Raw genomic sequence first — 22360 nt, forward strand, 5'->3', positions numbered from 1 at the left:
CCTGAAGAATCATAGAATCCCTACAGCGCAGAAGGAGGCCATTCGGCCCATCGAGTCTGCAGTGACCACAATCCCACCCAGGCCTTATCCCTGTAACCCCAGTGTATTTCGTAGAATCATAGAATCCCTACAGTGCAGAAAGAAACCATTCAGCCCAACGAGTCTGCACCAGCAACAATTCAGCCCAGGCTCCATCCCCACAACCCTACACATTTACCCCGCTTATCCCTCTAACCTACACATCCCCTGACACTGAGGGGCAATTCTTCATGATTAATCCCCTGAACCAGCACATCTCTGGACTGTGGGAGGAAACCGGAGCACCCAGAGGAACCCCATGCAGACACAGGGAGAATGTGCAAACTCCACACAGTGACCCAAGCTGAGAATTGAACCTGGGTCCCTGGCACTGTGAGGCAGCAGTGCTAACCAGTGTGTCACCTAACAGCTCTGAAATTTCCTCCCTAAGTCGCTCTACCTCTCTTTCTAAAAAGTTTTAAAGATTATTTATTAGTTACAAGTAAGGCTTACATTAACACTGCAATGAAGTTACTGTGAAATTCCCCTAGTCACCACAGTCCGGTGCCTGTTTGAGTCAATGCACCTAACCAGCACATCCTTCAGGCTGTGGGAGGAAACCAGAGCACCCGGAGAAAACTCACGCAGACACGGGGAGAATGTGCAGACTCTGCACAGACAGTAAACCAAGCCGGGAATCGAATCCGGGTCCCTGGTGCTGTGAGGCAGCAGTGCTAGCCATTGTGCTATCTTGTCATCTTAAGATTTCCTCTTAAAGCCTACCTCTTTGATCAAACTGTTATAATATCTGTGTGGTTCGATGTCAAATCTTGGTTCATAACAAAGCTCCTGTGTGGTGTATTAGGAATTTTGGGTGTGTGAAAGATGCTATGCAAATCCAAGGTGTTGTTGTTTCGCTTTCACCCATCGCCCCAGTTTTGGTCTCTGCCTGGGTGTGGTTCTATTGGCCCATGTCTGGGTAAAAATAGACTATTGTGCCATTACACCTGCCACTGGCATCTGCTGATACCTATACACACTCACCAAGGGGCTGCCTGTTGGGACAGGAGTTTAAACTGTTTTCTTTCCCCTTAACTTATCCCTTTCTAACCCTATCCCACCGACCCAAAAATGTTGCCTGGAAGGATGTTCGAAGAGGAGAGATTGTAACAGAATAATTTGGATGCTGTAGTAAATGGAGACAGGCTGCCAAAGTTTTTTGTCTTGCACTCATCAGGCACATGGTGTCACGGTGGCACCGATCCACTGGAGTGCTTCATCAGCCCTTGGAAACATTTGCATTTAATTACATTAAGAAGTCTCACAACACCAGGTTAAAGTCCAACAGGTTTATTTGGAATCACGAGCTTTCGGAGCGCTGCTCCTTCCCCGGGGACTTGAACTCAATAAAAATGTAGAATTAAAAGTCGAATGGTGACCATCAAACCATTGTTGATTGTAGTAAAAACTCACCTGGTTCTTTAATGTGGGTGGCACAGTGGTTAGCATTAGCTGCCTCACAGTGCCAAGGACCCACGTTCGAATCCTGGCTCGGGTCACCATGCGGAGTCCGCACATTCTCCCTGTGTCTACGTGGGTTTCCTCCCACAGTCCAAAAGACATGCTGGTCAGGCGCATTGGCTGTGCTAAATTCTCCCTCGGTGTACCTGAACAGATGCCGGAGTGTGGCGGCTAGGGGATTTTCACAGTAACTTCATTGCATTGTCAATTTAAGCCTACTTGTGACACGAATAAATAAACTTTTAAGCCATAAAGCTTCTGTTTTGTATTTAAGGTGAGACTGGCCAGTCAAAAAGGTACAGGAGGCAACTGGGCCCATAGAATTCAAGCTAAATCTCTATAGAATAATCCAGTCAGTCCCATTTCCCTGCAGGGGGATTAGCAGTGTAAATGCATGGGGTGACGGGGATAAGACCTGGGTGGGTTATGCTTTCGGAGAGTCAGTGCAGGCTCGAAGGGCTGAATGGCCTCCTTCTGCACTGTAGAGATTCTATGAATTGGCCCAAAAATGTGCCTTGGCTCAGCACCTCCTTCTGTAAAGTGGTACCTCTGGCAGTGCAGCACTCCCTCAGTGGCAAGTGACACTTTTTGTTTTAAACTGAGAATCTATAGTACAGAAGGAGGCCGTTTGGTCCATCGAGTCCGTACTGACCACAATCTCACCCTATTCCCACAACCCTCATTTTTAACCTGCTAATCCTCCTGACATTAGGATCAATTTAGCACGGCCAATCAACCTAACCCACATACCTTCGGACTGTGGGAGGAAAACCAGAGCACCCGGAGGAAACCCACACAGACATGGGGAGAACGTGCAGACTCCACACAAACAGTGACCCGAGGCTGGAATTGAACCCGGATCCCTGTGCCACCGTGTGATTAGGTACAGGCGTGCTGCTTGAATCCACACTCTTTTGTGTCTTGAGGAGAGTGGTTACTGTAACTGTTAGACCGCGTGGTACATAACTTTTGGTGGTGTGGATTATTTATGCTGTCTATTTTTTTTCTTCAGAAACATCTTTCCATCCAACCTTGTCTCGGCTGCCTTTGAATCGGTGAGTTTTATTACTTGGTGACGGATTATGTGAAATGCTCTTGATAGTGCGCATATTGTCTTAGAACCATAGAACACTAGAGCGCAGCCCTTCTTGGCTGTGCCGAGATGACAGTTCAGACAGAGGACAGAGCATTTTACTGAAGTTATGTTACTGGACTCGTGGCACTAATTGCAGAATTTGATGAATACGTTTTCAAGGAAAACTAGTGTGAAAAATGATCATGAAACTGTAGGAATGTCATTTAAAAAATCAATCTAGGCCTCTCATGTCCTTTAGGGAAGGAAAGCAGTGGTTAGCACTGCTGCCTCACAGCAAGAAGTCTCACAACACCAGGTTAAAGTCCAACAGGTTTGTTTGGTAGCAGATGCCACTAGCTTTCGGAGCGCTGCCCCTTCGTCAGCTAAGTAGGAGTTCTGTTCACAAGCAGGGCATATAAAGACACAAGCACAATTTACAAAAAAAGCGCCAGGGACCCAGATTCAATTCCCGGCTTGGGTCACTGTCTGTGTGGAGTTTGCATGTTCTTCTCGTGTCCGTGTGGGTATCCTCCGGGTGCTCCGGTTTCCTCCCACAGTCTGAAAGACGTGCTGGTTAGGATGCACTGGCTGTGCTAAATTCTCCCTCAGGGTACCTGAACAGGCACCAGAGTGTGGCGACGAGGGGCTTTTCACAGTAACTTCATTGCAGTGTTAGTGTCACAAGTAGGCTTACATTAAATAAATAAATGTAAACTATAAGTGACTCCAGCCTCGCATCACTGCAGTTTACATTCAACTCACCTATTTTTAAATTTTTTTAATGCATCTTTGCAGCCGCACTGCTTTTCCATTTGAGAAATAAGTAAATTAAAGTTAAAAGTAAAGTTTATTTATTAATCACAAATAAGGCTTATATTAATGCTGCAATGAAGTTACTGTGAAATTCCCCTAGTCGCCACACTCCGGCCCCTGTTCAGATCAATGCACCCTAACCAGCACTTCTTTCGGACTGTAGGAGGAAACCCACAGAGCACCCAGAGTAAACCCACACAGACACAGGGAGAATGTGCAAACTCCACATATACAGTGAGCCGAGCTGGGAGTCGAACCCGGGTCCCTGGCACTGTGAGGCGGCAGAGCTAACCAATGTGCTATCCAAATAGTGCAGGAAGGAACCCCTGAGTTGATTATTAGCCTGTTGAACCACCAACAAGTACTGGTGTTGGACTTGCACCCAGAGGTTCTGGTCCAGAGGTAGGGATACTGCCGACTGTGCCACCCAGCCTGCTAGGGAACCCCTCACTGAAATGGGTCACCAAACTATTTAATTCTAGCAAGCTCGCTACCTCATGGCGATTCAAGAAGAAGGCCCTTCACATTAGCAATCAATGATGAGCAATGTGTTGCGGTGGTGTAGTGATATTGTCACTGGACAAATGACCCAGGGTAATGATCTGGGGGCCTGTGTTCGAATCTCACCATAGCAGATGGTGACATTTGAATGCATAGGGTCATAGAGACATTTAGAATTCAGTAAGTATCTCGAATTAAAAGTCTATCGATGACTGTGAAATCATTGTCGATTGTTGGAAAAGCCCATCTGGTTCACTAGTGTCCCTTTAGGGACGGAAACCTGCCGTCCTTACCTGGTCTGGCCTACATGTGACTCCAGAGCCACAGCAATGTGTTTCTCTGAAATGGCCGAGTGATACTCCCAGTTCAAGGGGTAATTAGGTTTGGGTAATAGATGCTGGCCCAGCCAGCGATACCACGTCCCATAAATGAATAAAAAGAAAAATAAATGTTGCCCTTGCCATTTTATGTCCACGGCCTTGGAATGGGGAAACATAGGACTGTTAAGGAACTTCAGAGATGGATCAACCCACTCCCCCCCCGCCAACCCAACCAAGACTCTGGCTTTAGATTCCTCAGCCTTGTATGCCTTGGCATCACGGGTGCATATCTAAACACTTTTTAAACATTATGAGGGCCTCTGCCTCCACCACCCTTTTCAGGCAGAGAATTCCAGACTCCCACTCCCTTCTGCGTGAAAAGGTTTTTCCCCGCATCCCCTCCAAACCTTCTGCATCTTGACTTTAAAATCTGTCGGCTAGTCATTGATCCCTTCACCAAGGGGAAAAGCTTTGGTTTTGATAGAAAGCTCCGTGAATTAGAGAGATGGACTTTCAGAATTAAGAGAAATGTCATTTCTTCACTCTGCCTACACCTGAATAAATCCACTGCGTCAATGGTTAGAATGATTTTGTTTTCCTGAAGAAGTTGTTGTATGTTTGATGAAGGTTATTGTGTTGTTGAGGCATTTTCTTTCAAAGACTCATGAATATACGGTATTTTCTCTCCAGTACGCTACAAATTACAAGATCATCAAAATCACAAAGAATATCACTGACCAGTTTGGAAACGTCAGCGAGGCCATTGAAGAATTAAAAGTGAGTGCAAAAGACAGGGCAAATGACACAGATTCCATACACTTGTAAAGGTTTGATTTGATATTTTTGATTTGATTCATTATTGTCACATGTATTAACACACAGTAAAAGTATTGTTTCTTACATACAGTACAAAGCATACCGTTCATAGAGAAGAAAATGAGAGAGTGCAGAATGTAGTATTACGGTCATAGCTAGGGTATAGAGAAAGATCAACTTCATGTGAGGTAGGTTTATTCAGAAGTCTGACAGCAGGGAAGAAGCTGTTTAGTCCCACAGTGCTGTGGGATTAAAATCTCACTTCCTCGAGTGTGCAGTTTGCACAACACAACTGTGTTTTCACGAGCAGAGCCAAAGATTGGAGAACCTTGAGTGTCCTTGAGTCGGTTGGTATGTGATTTCAGGCTTTTGTATCTTTTTCCTGATGGAACAAAGTGGAAGAGAGAATGTCCAGGGTGAGTGGGGTCCTTTTATTATGCTGGCTGCTTTGCTGAGGCAGTGGGAAGTGTAGACAGAGTCAGTGGATGGGAGGCTGGTTTGCGTGATGGACTGGGCTACATTCATGACCTTTTGTAGTTTCTTGCAGTCTTGGGTAGAGCAGGAGGCATGACAAGCTGTGATACAACCAGAAAGAATGCTTTCTATGGTGCATCTGTAAAAGTTGATGTGTGTAGGAGCCTGCTCTGCACAAATTGGCTACTGCGTTTCCTACATTTCAGCAGCAATGACACTTCATTGGCTGTAAATTCTAATCTTTTTCTATCTTTTTGTGGACTCTGTTCTTCTCCAGATACCTGTCGGAAGCAACGTGGATGGAATGAACATCTTGGGGCTGGTTGTCTTCGCTATTGTCTTTGGAATCGCTCTGCGGAAGCTCGGGCCAGAGGGGGACAACCTGATCCGATTCTTCAGCTCTTTCAATGAGGCCACCATGGTCCTGGTCTCCTGGATCATGTGGTAAGTGGCTCGCTCTGTATCTTGGGTTTTATCAAGCGCTCGTGTAGGACGGTGCTGTGGGACTAAAATCTTAACTTCCTCGGGAGTGTGTAGCTTGCACGACACAGCTGTGTTTTCATGAGCAGAGCCAAGGATTGGAGAGCCTCAAGTAGCAGGAAGATCAGACCAATCCAGACAACTCTTTCCACTGCACTAGACCACCAGCATTCCCTATGTAGGCATGGTTTTGGAGGCCCTTTTGTTTGCTCAATCTCAGCACTGTGGTCAGAGGAAATTAGAGTATATATTCTTTTGAATTCAGCTAGGGGAAATGGACGTTAATGTTAAGACCAGCATATATTGTCTTCAACAAGGTGGTAGTGAGTTGCCTTAGAATCATAGAATCCGTACAGTGCAGAAGGAAGCCATTCGGCCCATCCAGTCTGCAATCCCACCCAGGCCCTGTTGCCATAACCCCACGTGTTTACTCGCTAATCCCATAGCCATGGCTAATCCACCTAATCAGCATATCTTTGGTGTGTGGGAGGAAACCGGAGGAAACCCATGCAGACATGGGGAGAACGTGCAGACTCCACGCACGTGCACAGTGACCCGAGCCGGGAACTGAACCAGGGTCCCTGGCGTTGTGAGGCAGCAGAGCCAGCCACTGTGCCACCGTGCCTCCTTGGAACTGTTGCAGCATGGTGAAGGTGTACCCGCAGCACTGTTAGGAAGACCGTTCCTGCAATTTGTCCCAAGCTGGCTTGGGCTGTGTGACTTGGAGGTGTTCCCACTGGCGGGGTCTGTATTGCAACTGCTGCCCTTAGGTTGATGAGGTTACAGGGGTGGGATGTGCTTGGGGAGAAGCCTTGGTGAGTTGCCTCATCATGTCTTGTAGGTGGTACACACTACTGCCATGCTGTGCTGCTGTTGAGAGTTAGAACATAAGAACATAAGAAATAGGAGCAGGAGTAGGCCATCTAGCCCTTCGAGCCTGCCCCACCATTCAATAAGATCATGGCTGATCTGTCGTGGCTCAGTTCCACATTCCCACCCTCTCCCCATAACCCTTAATCCCCTCGCTTATCAAAACCCATCAACCCGCGTCTTAAAAATATTTAGCGAGGCAGCCTCCACCACTTCAACGGGCAGAGAATTCCAGAGATTCACCACCCTTTGAGTGAAGAAGTTCCTCCTCAACTCTGTTCTAAACCGCCCCCCCTTTATCTTGAGGCTGTGCCCTCTAGTCCTACTGTCCTTTCTGAGCAGGAAGAGTCTCTCCACCTCTATCCTATCCATCCCATTCATCATCTTGTACGTCTCAATGAGATCTCCCCTCATTCTTCTAAACTCTAACGAGTACAAGCCTAGTTTATTCAGCCTCTCCTCACAGCTCAACCCCCTCAACTCCGGTATCAGCTTAGTAAACCTCCTCTGCACTCCCTCCAAGGCCAAAATATCCTTGCGTAAGTGCGGCAACCAAAACTGCACACAGTACTCCAGTTGTGGCCTCACCAATGCCCTATACAGCTGCAGCAAGACCTCCCTACTTTTATATTCAATCCCCCTCGCTATGAAGGCCAGCATCCCATTAGCCTTCCTGACCACCTGCTGCACCTGCAAGCTGGGTTTTTGCGACTCATGCACAAGGACCCCGAGGTCCCTCTGCACCATCGCCTGCTGCAGTTTTTCGCCACCTAAGTAATAGTCCTTCCTACCATTATTCCTACCAAAGTGAACCACCTCGCACTTGCCAACATTAAATTCCATTTGCCAGCTCCTGGCCCATTCGCCCAGCCTATCTAGATCCTTCTGCAGACTCTCCACACCCTCCGTGCAATTTGCCGTTCCACCAATCTTGGTGTCATCAGCAAATTTCGACACCATACACTTGGTTCCCTCCTCCAGATCATCTATATAAATGGTAAATAGCTGAGACCCCAGCACCGACCCCTGGGGCACTCCACTAGTCACCAACCGCCAATCCGAATAGCACCCATTAACCCCCACTCTCTGCCTCCTATTTGACAACCAATCCTCTATCCACGCTAACACCCTACCCCCAACTCCATGCCCCCTTACCTTCTGCAATAACCTCTTGTGAGGTACCTTGTGAAACGCCTTCTGAAAATCAAGAAAGACCACATCCACCAGCTCTCCTCTATCCACCGCCCTAGACACATCCTCATAGAACTCCAATAAATTTGTCAGACACAACTTCCCCTTAATGAAACCGTGCTGCGTCTGCTCTATCAAGCAATTCCCCTCAAGATGCCTCGCTATTTCCTCCTTGATGACGGATTCTAACATTTTATCTACAACAGACGTTAAACTAACCGGCCTATAATTCCCCGCCATTTGCCTGCCACCCTTCTTAAACAACGGCGTAACATTAGCCGTTTTCCAATCTTCCGGCACTTCCCCAGAATCCAGCGACGTCTGGAAAATAACCACCAAGGCATCCACTATCACCTCCGCTATTTCTTTCAGAATCCTCAGATGCATTCCATCCGGTCCTGGGGACTTGTCCACAATCAGTCCCTCCAGTCTGTCGAGCACCGCCTCTCTAGTAACAATAATGTCATTCAGGCCCTCCAGTCCTACCACCTTTCCATCGCTAACGCCCGGCAAATTATTCACCTTCTCCTCCGTGAAGACCGAAACAAAAAAGTTATTCAAGACCTCAGCCATTTCCCCATCCCCTACCACTAAGTCCCCCCTCTCATCCTCTAAGGGTCCAACGTTCACCCTAGCCAGCCTCTTCCTTTTTATATATTTATAAAAACTCTTGCTATCCTTTTTTATATTAAGTGCTAGCCCAGCTTCATAGTTTCTCCTACCCTTCTTTATCAACTTCTTTATCTGGAGGAGGGAACTGAGTGTATGGTGTCGAAATTTGCTGATGACACCAAGATTGGTGGAACGGCAAATTGCGCGGAGGGTGTGGAGAGTCTGCAGAAGGATCTAGATAGGCTGGGCGAATGGGCCAGGAAATGGCAAATGGAATTTAATGTTGGCAAGTGCGAGGTGGTCCACTTTGGTAGGAATAATGGTAGGAAGGACTATTACTTACGGGGCAAAAAACTGCAGCAGGCGATGGGGTCCTTGTGCATGAGTCGCAAAAACCCAGCCTGCAGGTGCAGCAGGTGGTCAGGAAGGCGAATGGGATGCTGGCCTTCATAGCGAGGGGGATTGAATATAAAAGTAGGGAGGTCTTGCTGCAGCTGTATAGGGCATTGGTGAGGCTGCAACTGGAGTACTGTGTGCAGTTTTGGTCGCTGTACTTACGCAAGGATATTTTGGCCTTGGAGGGAGTGCAGAGGAGGTTTACTAAGCTGATACCAGAGTTGAGGGGATTGAGCCATGAGGAGAGGCTGAATAGATTAGGCTTGTACTCGTTAGAGTTTAGAAGAATGAGGGGAGATCTCATTGAGACATATAAGATGATGAATGGGATGGATAGGATAGAGGTGGAGAGACTCTTCCCGCTCAGAAAGGACAGTAGGACCAGGGGGCACAGCCTCAAGATAAAGGGGAGGCGGTTTAGAACGGAGTTGAGGAGGAACTTCTTCACTCAAAGGGTGGTGAATCTCTGGAATTCTCTGCCCGTTGAGGTGGTGGAGGCTGCCTCGCTAAATATTTTTAAGACGCGGGTTGATGGGTTTTGGATAAGCGAGGGGATTAAGGGTTATGGGGAGAGGGCGGTAATGTGGAACTGAGCCACGACAGATCAGCCATGATTTTATTGAATGGCGGGGCAGGCTCGAAGGGCTGGATGGTCTACTCCTGCTCCTATTTCTTATGTTCTTATGTTTATGTTCAATCTTTGTTGACATTTAAACCTCTCCCAATCCTCTTCTTGCCCACTACTCTTAGCTACTCTAAACACCTCTGCTTTTAATTTAACACTTTCCTTCACCTCCTTCATTATCCACAGCTTATTACCTCTCCTCCTACGGTCCTTTTTAACCATCGGAATAAATTTCTGCTGAGCACCAAGAAAGATCTCCTTAAAGATCCTCCACTGCTCCTCAGCAGACCTACCTTCCAACGCGCTCCCCCAGTCATAAGAACATAAGAACATAAGAAATAGGAGCAGGAGTAGGCCATCTAGCCCTTCGAGCCTGCCCCGCCATTCAATAAGATCATGGCTGATCTGTCGTGGCTCAGTTCCACTTTCCCGCCCTCTCCCCATAACCCTTAATCCCCTCTCTTATCAAGAACCCATCAACCTGCTTCTTAAAAATATTTAGCGAGGCAGCCTCCACCACTTCAACGGGCAGAGAATTCCAGAGATTCACCACCCTTTGAGTGAAGAAGTTCCTCCTCAACTCCGTTCTAAACCGCCTCCCCTTTATCTTGAGGCTGTGCCCCCTAGTCCTACTGTCTTTTTTGAGCGGGAAGAGTCTCTCCACCTCTATCCTATCCATCCCATTCATCATCTTATACGTCTCAATGAGATCTCCCCTCATTCTTCTAAACTCTAACGAGTACAAGCCTAGTTTATTCAGCCTCTCCTCATAGCTCAATCCCCTCAACTCCGGTATCAGCCTAGTAAACCTCCTCTGCACTCCCTCCAAGGCCAAAATATCCTTGCGCAGGTGCGGTGCCCAAAACTGCACACAGTACTCCAGCTGCGGCCTCACCAATGCCCTATACAGCTGCAGCAAGACCTCCCTACTTTTATATTCAATCCCCCTCGCTATGAAGGCCAGCATCCCATTCGCCTTCCTGACCACCTGCTGCACCTGCAAGCTGGGTTTTTGCGACTCATGCACAAGGACCCCGAGGTCCCTCTGCACCGTCGCCTGCTGCAGTTTTTCGCCACGTAAGTAATAGTCCTTCCTACCATTCTTCCTACCAAAGTGGACCACCTCACACTTGCCAACATTAAATTCCATTTGCCATTTCCTGGCCCATTCGCCCAGCCTATCTAGATCCTTCTGCAGACTCTCCACACCCTCTGCACAATTTGCCTTTCCCCCAATCTTGGTGTCATCAGCAAATTTCGACACCCTGCACTCGGTTCCCTCCTCCAGATCATCTATATAAATGGTAAATAGCTGAGGCCCCAGCACCGACCCCTGGGGCACCCCACTAGTCACCAACCGCCAATCCGAATAGCACCCATTGACCCCCACTCTCTGCCTCCTATTTGACAACCAATCCTCTATCCACGCTAACACCCTACCCCCAACTCCATGTCCCCTGACCTTCTGCAATAACCTCTTGTGAGGTACCTTGTCAAACGCCTTCTGAAAATCCAGAAAGACCACATCCACCGGCTCTCCTCTATCCACTGCCCTAGACACATCCTCATAGAACTCCAGTAAATTTGTCAGACACGACTTCCCTTTAATGAAACCGTGTTGCGTCTGCCCTATCAAGCAATTCCCTTCAAGATGCCTCGCAATTTCCTCCTTAATGACGGATTCCAACATTTTACCTACCACAGACGTTAAACTAACCGGCCTATAATTCCCTGCCTTTTGCCTGGCACCCTTCTTAAACAACGGCGTAACATTAGCCGTTTTCCAATCTTCCGGCACTTCCCCGGAATCCAGCGACGTCTGGAAAATAACCACCAAGGCATCCACTATAACCTCCGCCATTTCTTTCAGAACCCTCGGATGCATTCCATCCGGTCCTGGGGACTTGTCCACAATCAGCCCCTCCAGTCTGTCGAGCACCACCTCTCTAGTAACAGTAATGTCATTAAGACCCTCCAGTCCTACCACCTTTCCATCGCTAACACCCGGCAAATTATTCACGTCCTCCTCCGTGAAGACAGAAACAAAAAAGTTATTCAATACCTTAGCCATATCCCCATCCCCTACCACTAGCTCCCCTTTCTCATCCTCTAAAGGACCAATGTTCACCCTAGCCAGCCTCTTCCTTTTTATATATTTATAAAAACTCTTGCTATCCTTTTTTATATTAAGCACTAGCCCAGCTTCATAGCTTCTCCTACCCTCCTTTATCAACTTCTTTGTCAATCTTTGTTGACATTTAAACCTTTCCCAATCCTCTTCTCGCCCACTGCTCTTAGCTACTCTAAATTCCTCCGCTTTTAATTTAACACTTTCCTTCACCTCCTTTGTTATCCACGGCTTATTACCTCTCCTCCTACTGTCCTTTTTAACCATCGGAATAAATTTCTGCTGAGCACCAAGAAAGATCTCCTTAAAGATCCTCCACTGCTCCTCAGCAGACCTACCTTCCAACGCACTCCCCCAGTCCACATTCGCCAATTCTTCTCTCATCCTACCATACTCCCCTCTATTCAAACAAAGGACGCGTGTCCGGGAACCCACTTTCTCCTCCTCCATCTGCAACAGAAACTCCACCATGCAATGATCACTCTCTCCAAGAGGATCCTTCACCGCAAGGTCCCTAATTCTACCCGCCTCATTACATAGCACCAGATCCAAGATAGCTCGCTCCCTCGTCGGCTCCAACACACACTGTTCAAGGAAATTATCCCGGCAGCATTCCAAGAACTCCTCCTCGAGCCCACCTCGTCCAACATGGGTCGACCAATCAATATGCAGATTGAAATCTCCCATAACTACTGCCGTCCCATTCCTGCACGCCGCACTTATTTGCGCGTTAACAGCCCGCCCCACCTCCAGATCATTATTTGGGGGCCTATAGACGACACCCACCAGCGTCTTCCTCCCTTTGCTGTTCCTAATCTCCACCCACAACGATTCCACTTTCTGCTCTTTGGCTCCGATATCATCCCTTGCTACCACCTTGATACTATCCTTAATCAGCAGAGCTACGCCACCCCCTCTTTCCTCCTGCCTATCCTTCCTAAACACTTGATAGCCCTGTACATTCATCTCCCAGTCCCTGTCACCTTGCAGCCACGTCTCTGTAATGGCCACCAGATCGTATCCATTTGTGTCGATCTGCGCCACCAGCTCATCCACTTTATTCCGAATGCTTCGTGCATTCAGATAAAGCGCTTTCATCCCAGCCTTCACCTGGACCCTATTTGCCGTAACGCCACCAATTGGGACATCCTCGGCCTCTTCCCTTACCTGTACCCTATCCTTAACTTTAGACCTCGTAGCGTCACCTACCCTCGCACCCTCCCCCCCCCTAATTAGTTTAAAGCCCTGTCTACAGTCCTCTTTACTCGATTCGCCAACACTCTGGTCCCAGCACGGTTCAGACCCACCCCATCCCGCCCGAACAAGTCCCACCTACCCCAATACTGGTGCCAATGCCCCATAAATTCGAACCCATTCCTCCCACACCAATCCCTGAGCCACCCATTCACTTCCTTTATCCTGTCAACCCTACGCCCGTCTGCACTCAGTTCAGGCAGTAGCCCAGAGACGACCACCTTGTCGGTTCTACTTTTTAATTCCATTCAACATTCGCCAATTCTTCTCTCATCCTACCGTACTCCCCTCTATTCAAACAAAGGACGCGTGTCCGGGAACCCACTTTCTCCTCCTCCATTTGCACCAGAAACTCCACCATACAATGATCACTCCCCAAGAGGATCCTTCACCACAAGTGGCATACTATTGGATGCCAGTACTTTTGCCATATTGTTAATTTTTAATGTATGTGCTGTGTTAACTAGGTCTTCACATGAGCGGTTGTAGACACTCGTTGAACTTGTGACTGAGTTCAGAAAATGTAATATTTTAACTCCATAAATAAATGTATAACTGACTAACAGGTCGGTTCCAGTTCTTCAACTGGTGTTCTGGGATATAATACAGTATGGTTATTATTCAAAGGTGGAGGGAGTGATATATGGACCTGCTTACTGTCGAGAGTTGTGATTCCGAATTTTATTCCTCAAAGATCTTCAGCATGCTCCCCTTTTGATTGTTTGAGATTAATTCACTTGGAGAAGGCCAGGGGCTGTATGTACCCTGCAACCGTCCCGCTGCCAATACTGCTCATGTGCTTTTACTCTGATTGTAAACACATTCTACAAAGAGTGGAAAGGCTCTTGGAGCCATGTGCCAACCAATTGGATTGTTCTCTGTGGGCACTCCACCCACACAAATGCCTACTCTTCGCTAGGACTTTCAGATACTCCAACGTGAGCACGGTGGCACAATGGTTAGCACTGCTGCCTCACAGTGCTAGGGACCTGGGTTCGATTCCCGGCTTGGGTCACTGTCTGTGTTGGAGTTTGCATGTTCTCCCCGTGTCTGTGTGGGTTTCCTCCGGGTGCGCCAGTTTCCTCCCACAGTCTGAAAGACGTGCTGGTTAGGAGCGTAGGCTCAATTCTCCCTCGGTGTACCCGAACAGGAGTGTGGCGACTAGAGGATTTTCAGTGATTTCATTGCGGTGTTGATGTAAGCCTACTTGTGACACTAATAAATAAACTTTGTAATAGATTCTACTATTTGCCCTATGACCCAGTGTCAGCGAGGGAATGGTAATATAGTTCCATTGCAGTGTTAATGGACGCCTACTTGTAAAAATAATAAATAAACTTTGAACTTTAAATTTGTGCCTCATCCAAGTTAACCAATGGCTAGCCTTAATAACATTTCGACTAGAAAGGGAAAACTTGGCGTAATATTTGCCAGAAATTCAGCTGTTTTATTTTACTAAAAAGTGTCATCTTTCTTCTGATGTCATAGGCCAAGTTGTTTAAAAATGAGTTTGCTACCGATATCACTAAAAAGACTCTGTTTTTGTCCATCCGTAGTTGTTCTGGGAAGGAATTAATGGGTGTCATTCTATATTCGTAGCGACTATACAACTGAGCGCCTTGAAACCATTGAGAGTCTATTAATTAATGTACAAACATTCAGGCCCCTCAAGCCTGCTCCGCCATTCAGTAAGACGATGGCTGATCTGATAGTTGCCTCATATTTATGCCTATTCCCCCCCAGTAATCTTTCACCCCCTTGTAATCAAGAATCTATCTTGCGCTGCCTTAAAAATATTCAAAAACCCTGCTTCTACCTTTTTGAGGAAGAGAGTCCCAGAAACTCTCAACTTCACAAGAGAAAATCAAATTCCCATCTCTGTCCTAAAGGAACACACTGGTGCAGTGGTTAGCATCGCTGCCTCTCAGCACCAGGGACCCCGGGTTACAGCCTTTGTGGAGTTTGCGCGTTCTCCCCATGTCTGCATGGGTTTCCTCCGGGAGCTCTGGCTTCCTCCCAGAGTCCAAAGATCTGTAGGTTAGGTGGACTGGCGGTGTTGGGGGCAGAAAACAGAGGAATCGGGGAGTCAGTGTAGACTCAATGGGCCAAATGGCCTCCTTCAGGACTGTAGGGGTTCTATGGAAATGAACAGCTCTTTTATTTTGAAGCATTGAGCCCCCCTCTCAATTAAGAGTTTATTTATTAGTCACAAGTAGGCTTACATTAACACTGCAATGAAGTTAGTGTGAAATTCTCCTAGTTGCCACACTCCGGCACCTGTTCGGGTACATTGAAGGAGAATTTAGCACGGCCAATGCACCCTAACCAGCACGATGGGCAACAAAGCCTGGCTTAGCCAGCAATGCCAAATCACATTAGTGAAAGATGCAGGGAATGTGGTAGCCAATTTGTGCACATCAAGCTCCCACAGTCGGCCAAGTGATCATAATTGAACACTCCCCTTATGATAATTAATTATAGAATCCCTACAGTGCAGAAGGAAGCCATTCAGCCCATTGACGACAATCCCACCCAGGCCCTATCCCCGTAACCCCACATATTTACCCTGCTAATCCCCCTGATACTAAGAGGCAATTTAGCATAGCCAATTAACCTAACCCACACGTCTTTTGGACTGTGGGAGGAAACCGCAGCACCCAGAGGAAACCCATGCAGACATGGGGAGAAAGTGCAGAGTCCACACAGACAGCGACCCAAGCCAGGAATCGAACTGGGGTTCCTGGCGCTGTGAGGCAGTAGTGCTAACCATTGCGTCACCTAGTCCTAGATTCTCTGACATTTACTCTGTCCAAGACCCCTCAAGATCTTAAAGGTTTCAATCACGTCACCTCTTCTATTCTGCAGTGCATTCAACCATAACCCAATATGAGACCGAGTCACGTAGGCCCAGACTGGGGAAAAGTTGCAGCTTCTTGGCTCGGAAGGATGTTTGTGAACCAGTAGGCTTTTCACAACACTCTTCCTGGGCTGCAAGTGTGGAATGTGTAAGGGTGTTTACGGAAGTGGTGAGTGGATGGCACCTCCAGGGTTTTTTTTAATGTTCTGCACGTGGAGTTTATTTTCAGAAACAGTGACACTGCCTGGGTAAAGTTACAGCTCAGAAAGAGCAAAGCTAGGAAGCGAGTGTGGCTGAGAGAGCTTCAGAACAGTGCGGCCTTGCCAAGGGAACCAGGCTGATTAATTTTGGAAATATAGATTGGATTAGAAAGGTCACATTAAACCCAGCATGAGTGAGGGTGGGGATATCAACTTGTTAAAATGTTCATGGGGCTGCACAATGGCTAGTACTGCTGCTTCTCAGCGCCAGGGACCCAGGTTCAATTCCAGCCTCATATCACTGCTTGTATGGAGTCTGCACGTTTCTCCCCGTGTCTGTGTGGGCTTCCTCCAGTTTCCACCCATAGTCCAAAGACGTGCTGGTTAGGGTGTATTGGCTGCGCTAAATTCTCCCTCGGTGTACCCGATCAGGCACCGGAATGTGGCGACTAGGGGATTTTTCACAGTAATTTCATTGCATTGTTAATTAAACCTACTTGTCACTAATAAATAACAAGCTGTTTGAAAAAATAAGGGCAGCATGGTGGCACAATGGTTAACACTGCTGCAATAGTGCCAGGGGCCCAAGTTCAATTCTGCCCTCAGATTTGCACTGTCTCTGTGGGTTTGATTCCTGGCTTGGGTGATTGTCTGCGCGGAGTCTGAATGTTCTCCCCGTGCCTGTGTGGGTTTCCTCCGGGTTCTCCGGTTTCCTCCCACAGTCCAAAGAGGTGCAGCTTAGGTTGATTGGCCCATGGTAAATTGCCCGTTAGTATCAGGGAGATTAGCAGGGTAAATATGTGGGGCTACAGTGATATGGCCTGGGTGGTCGGTACAGGCTCGATGGGCCAAATGACCGCCTCCTGTACTGTACTGTAGGGATTCTATGGAAGGGTGTGTGTTGTCCTGATCTTGTATGGAATGTGCAGAATAAAAATGGGTCCCTCCTACCTTGTTTCATTCCACTTTATCAGAAGAACCTGCTACTCTGTCCCCCATCTGCTTCCGTTTAAGTACCTCAACTAACTCATTCACCTCAACTAAACCCTGTGGTAGCAAGTTCCACATTCTCACTGTTCTCTGGTTTAAGTTGTTCTGAATTCCTCATTGTGAATAAAATCCTACCCCTTGTGAGTTGGATTCATTAGTGCCTTGTTTTTGACCCACAGTTTTAGACAACAAAAAACTGTGAGTAATGTCTGGCTTGGTTACATTAAGGCATTGCAGGAAATAACAGAAGAAGCAGTCACTAGAACAAAGAGGAGGCGATGGCCCAGTGGTATTATCGCTAGACTATTAATCCAGAAGCTCAGCTCATGTTCTGGGGACTCGGGTTCGAATCCCGCCATGGCAAGTGGTGGAATTTGAATTCAATAAAAAATATCTAGAATTAAGAATCTACTGGTAACTGTGAAATGGCCTACATGTGACTCCAGAGCCACAGAAATGTGGTTGACTCTCAACTGCCCTCTGAAATGGCTCCTAGCTAGTCAAGTAGTTGTATCAATTGCTCAAGAAGGCAGCTTACCACCACCTTCTCAACTGGGGAAGGGCAATAAATGCTGGCCAGCCAGCAACGCCCATGTCCGACAAATGAATAATTTTACAAAAACACATCACAGAAACAGGCCCTTCGGCCCACCAAGCCTGAGCTGAGACATATCCCTTTCTAAACTAAAGATACAGTAAGAAGTCTCACAACACCAGTTTAAAGTCCAACAGGTTATTTGGTATCACAAGCTTTCGGAGCGCTGCTCCTTCATCAGGTGACTGGAGAGTTGGGTTCACAAACAGGGCGTATATAGATACAAACTCAATTGCAAGATAATGGTTGGAATGTGAGTCTTAACAGGTAATCAAGTCTTTACAGGTACAAACAATGCGAGTGGAGAGAGGGTTAATCACTGGTCAAAGAGATGTGAATTGAATCAAGCCAGGACAGTTAGTGAGATTTTGCAAGCCCAGGCGAGGTGCGGGGGAGGGGGGGGGGGGTGTGTGTGTGTGTGTGTGTGTGTGTGACATGAACCAAATAAACCTGTTGGACTTTAACCTGGTGTTGTGAGACTTCTCCTTTAAACGCTTCTCCCTCTTATCTTAAATCTATGTCCCTCTACTAATTGACATTTCTACCCTGGGGGAAAAAGACTTCTATCCACGCTTCTCATCATTTTGCACATTTCTGTCAGGCTGCCCCACAGTCTCTGATGTTCAGGTGAAAATAAACCAGGTTTGCTTAATCTCTCTTCCTAGCACTCATCAATTATTTTTCAGAACTGTTTATTATTTTGGTGCCTTTATATCTGACCATTTTTATTATTGTTTGTTTATTTATTAGTGGGCTTACATTGACACTGTAATGAAGTTACTGTGAAAATCCTCTCATTGCCACACTCCAGCGCCTGCTCGGATACACTGAGGGAGAATTTAACACGGCCAATGCACCTTAACCAGGGCATCTTTGCACTGTGGGAGGAAACCGGAGCACCCAGAGGAAACCCACACAGACAGGGGGAGAACATGTAAACTCCACACGGACAGTGGCCTGAGCCGGGAATTGAACCCGGGTCCCTGGAGCTGTGAAGCAGCAGTGCTAACCACTGTGCCAGCGCGCCATGGCTCAATCAGTGATCTCATAGCAGAACTTTCTTAGAAACCCTACAGTGCAGAAGGCCATTCGGCCTATCGAGTCTGCACTCACAACAACCCCACCCAGGCCCTATCTACATCACCCCACATACTTACCCTGCTTATCCCTCTAACGTACACAATCCCAGGGCATTAAGGGGCAATTTAGCTTGACCAATCAACCTAACTTGCACATCTTTGGAGTATGGGAGGAAACTGGAGCATCTGGAGGAAACCCATGCAGACACGGGGAGAATGTGTACTCCATACATAGTGACTCAAACTGGGAATCGAACCCAGGTCCCTGGAGCTGTGAGGCAACAGTGCTAACCACTGTGCCAGCGCGCCGTGGCTCGATCAGTGATTTCGTGGAAGAACTCTCATAGAAAACCCATTTTGAGTGGTTAAGTAAAGATCATTTAACTCTGTCTCTTGTCTGTGTTAATGATGGTGTTGGAATTCAAAGAGAGGGGCTGAGCTTGAAGGCAGTTCCGAGCACCGACCTAGCCCCGGTAGCTGTTTGAGTAATGTGATGTCCTTTCCTCGTCAGGTATGCACCTTTCGGTATCATGTTCCTAGTTGCTGGGAAGATTGTGGAGATGGAAAATGTCCTCCTGCTCTTCACCAGCCTCGGGAAGTACATCTGTTGCTGCATCGTGGGGCACCTCATCCACGGGTTAATCGTCCTACCTCTCATCTACTTAGTCTTCACTCGTAAAAACCCTTATCGCTTCCTGTGGGGCATTTTCACAGCCCTGGCTACTGCCTTCGGAACTGCGTCCAGGTAAGTTGGATGGAGCGAGTGATGGATTCTTTCTTTCTTTTCCTTTCTTTTGTCCAGGTTTAAAAGTGTCCTGACGTGCGAGGCAACCAGTGGTATTTACTTGAAATGCAAATGCTGTTAGGATGTAGGAAACACAGCAACCAATTTGCATACACCAGCAAAGCGATAAAGGACAGATAATCTGTTAATGGCGTTGGTTGAGGGATAAATATTGGGCGCTGTTCTTTTGAATTGGTTCTTTTTAGTCCATTGAAGAGAATAGGTACGTGCATATACTTTAGGAGCAGGAGTAGGCCACTCTGCCCCTCTAGTCTGCTCCGCCATTCACTAAAGTCATGGTTAATCTGGTTATAACCTCAAACCCCCCCCCACCCACCAGCCTACCCTTGATAACCTTTCACCCTTTGCTTGTCAAGAATCTATCTATCTCTGCCTTAAAAAAATAATTATTCAAAGACTCTGCTTTCATTACCCTTTGAGGAAAAGAGTTCCAAAGGTTCACAATCTTAAAGAGAAAAAAAAAATCCCAATCTCTGGGTGACCCCCTATTTTTGAACCCGCGAGTTTCCGTGTGTCTGCGTGGGTTTCCTCCGGGTACTTGGGTCTCCTCCCACTGTCCGAAAGGTGTGTTGATTAGGTGCATTGGCTGTGCTAAATTGCCCCTTAATGTCCTGGTAGGTTAGAGGGAGTAGGGTCATGGGGATAGGGCCTAGGTGGGATTGTTGTCGGTGCAGACTTGGTGGGGCAAATGCCCTCCTTCTGCACTGTAGGGATTCTATGCAGACGTAGCAAAGACAGGCGAACTCCACACAGTCACCCAAGGCTGGAATTGAACCTGGCTCCCTGGTGCTGTGACGCAGCAGTTCTAACCACTGTGCCACCGTGCCGCACCTTCTCGGGAGTGGATTTGAGCCCATAACCTTCTGACTCAGAGAATGCAACACATTGAGCCTGGGGAACGCTTGAGGAGTCTGGATCTGTACTCAGAGTTTAGAGGGATGAGGGGGGGATCTTATTGAAATTTACAGGATGCTGCGAGGCCCTGGATAGAGCGGACATGGACAGGATGTTTCCGCTAGTAGGAAAAACCAGAACCAGAGGGTACAACCTCAGGCAAAAGGGACGATCCTTTCAAAACAGATGAGGAATTTCTTCAGCCAGAGAGTGGGGAATCTGTGGAACTCTTTGCTGCAGAATGATGTGGAGGCCAGGGTCATTGAGTGCCTTTAAGACAGAGATAGAATCATAGAATCCCTACAGTACAGAAAGAGGCCCTTCGGCTCATTGAGTCTGCACCGACCACAATCCCACCCAGGCCCTACCCCCATATCCCTACGCATTTACCCACTAATCCCTCTAACCTACGCATCTCAGGACACTATGGGGCAATTTTTAACATGGCCAATCGATCTAACCTGCACATCTTTCGGACTGTGGGAGGAAACCAAAGCACCTGGAGGAAACCCATGCAGACATGAGGAGAATGTACAAACTCCACACAGACAGTGACCCAAGCAGGGAATCGAACCCAGGTCCCTGGAGCTGTGAAGCAGCAGTGCTAACCACTGTGCTAACGTGCCACCCTTGATTAATAAGGGGATTCAGGGGTGATGACGAAAAGGCAGGAGAATGGGGAAGGGAAAAATATCAGCCATGTTTGAATGGTGGAGCAGACTCGATGGGCCGAGTGGCCTAATTCTGCTCCTATGTCTCATGTCTGGTGTTGTGCTGTGGTTAAGATGGAGTTTCATCGTTTGATGGTTTTGTTTTTAATGGAATTTTCTGTTTCTTTCACCCTCTTCCCTCCCCACCTCCCTATCTCTCGCTTTCTTGCACTCCTCTTCCCCCCCCAGCTCTGCCACACTCCCCCTCATGATGAAGTGCGTGGAGGAAAATAATGGCGTCAGTAAACAAATCAGCCGCTTCATTCTGCCCATTGGCGCAACGGTGAACATGGATGGTGCTGCTCTCTTCCAGTGTGTCGCTGCGGTGTTCATCGCCCAGCTCAACAGTGTCTCACTCAACTTTGTCCAGATCATCACCATACTGTGAGTATTCACTTTTCAGAAAATTTCTCGAGGTGAATTGTTACAATTTGCAATGCACCGCCTGAAAGGGCCAATTCCTTACTAGCATTCAGAAGGATAAATAATTGAGCAGCATTTCTGGGGGCTTTGAGGGAAAGAACAGTGGAATGGGAATAATTGGATAGCTCCTTCAAAGAGGTGCGATGGGCTGAATGGCCTCCTTTTTTGCCATCCTCAACTGATCTGGCCTACATGAACTCCAGAGCCACACAGCAATGTGGTTGACTCTCAATCGCCCTTGGGCAATTTGGGATGGGCAATAAATGCTGGCCCAGCCAGCGATGCCCATGTCCCACGAATAAATAAAAGAAATATTAGTTTAACCAATATCCCAATCGGGAGAAGGCAGCTCACTTTCCCATATCCTCCCCATCCAGGATGGGAAACGCATTTGGTTTGGGACTGGAGGTCCCAGTTCCCTTGCATTTATCGTCCTCTCATTCTAAACTTGCCGATCTTTGTTTGACAGAGTAACTGCCACTGCTTCGAGTGTTGGAGCTGCTGGAATTCCTGCGGGAGGTGTGCTGACGCTCGCCATCATCTTGGAGGCTGTGGGACTGCCCACACAAGAGATCTCCCTAGTCCTTGCTGTTGATTGGCTAGTGTAAGTAGCCTTTCTTTGTTGAAAAGTTCTTTTGTGCTGTGTTTCACTGGCTAGACATATTGGATAGACTTTTATTAAATCATTCAATTATGGGATGTGGGTATCATTG

General features: G+C 47.5%; 1 protein-coding gene across 1 annotated transcript in view; it reads left to right on the forward strand.

Moving 5' to 3' along the window:
* Positions 1-22360, forward strand: part of slc1a5 (solute carrier family 1 member 5) — a 47384-nt gene that overhangs the window by 15114 nt on the left and 9910 nt on the right. Inside the window, exons 2-7 of the mRNA XM_080218345.1 lie at positions 2552-2594; positions 4939-5025; positions 5816-5982; positions 19327-19560; positions 21414-21608; positions 22117-22251. Coding sequence (XP_080074471.1) covers positions 2552-2594; positions 4939-5025; positions 5816-5982; positions 19327-19560; positions 21414-21608; positions 22117-22251 — 861 coding nt within the window. The remainder of the gene's footprint in view (positions 1-2551; positions 2595-4938; positions 5026-5815; positions 5983-19326; positions 19561-21413; positions 21609-22116; positions 22252-22360) is intronic.

This window comes from Carcharhinus amblyrhynchos, unplaced genomic scaffold (assembly GCF_965287045.1).
Source record: "Carcharhinus amblyrhynchos unplaced genomic scaffold, sCarAmb.v2.hapA scaffold_37, whole genome shotgun sequence".
Lineage (NCBI taxonomy): Eukaryota > Metazoa > Chordata > Chondrichthyes > Carcharhiniformes > Carcharhinidae > Carcharhinus > Carcharhinus amblyrhynchos.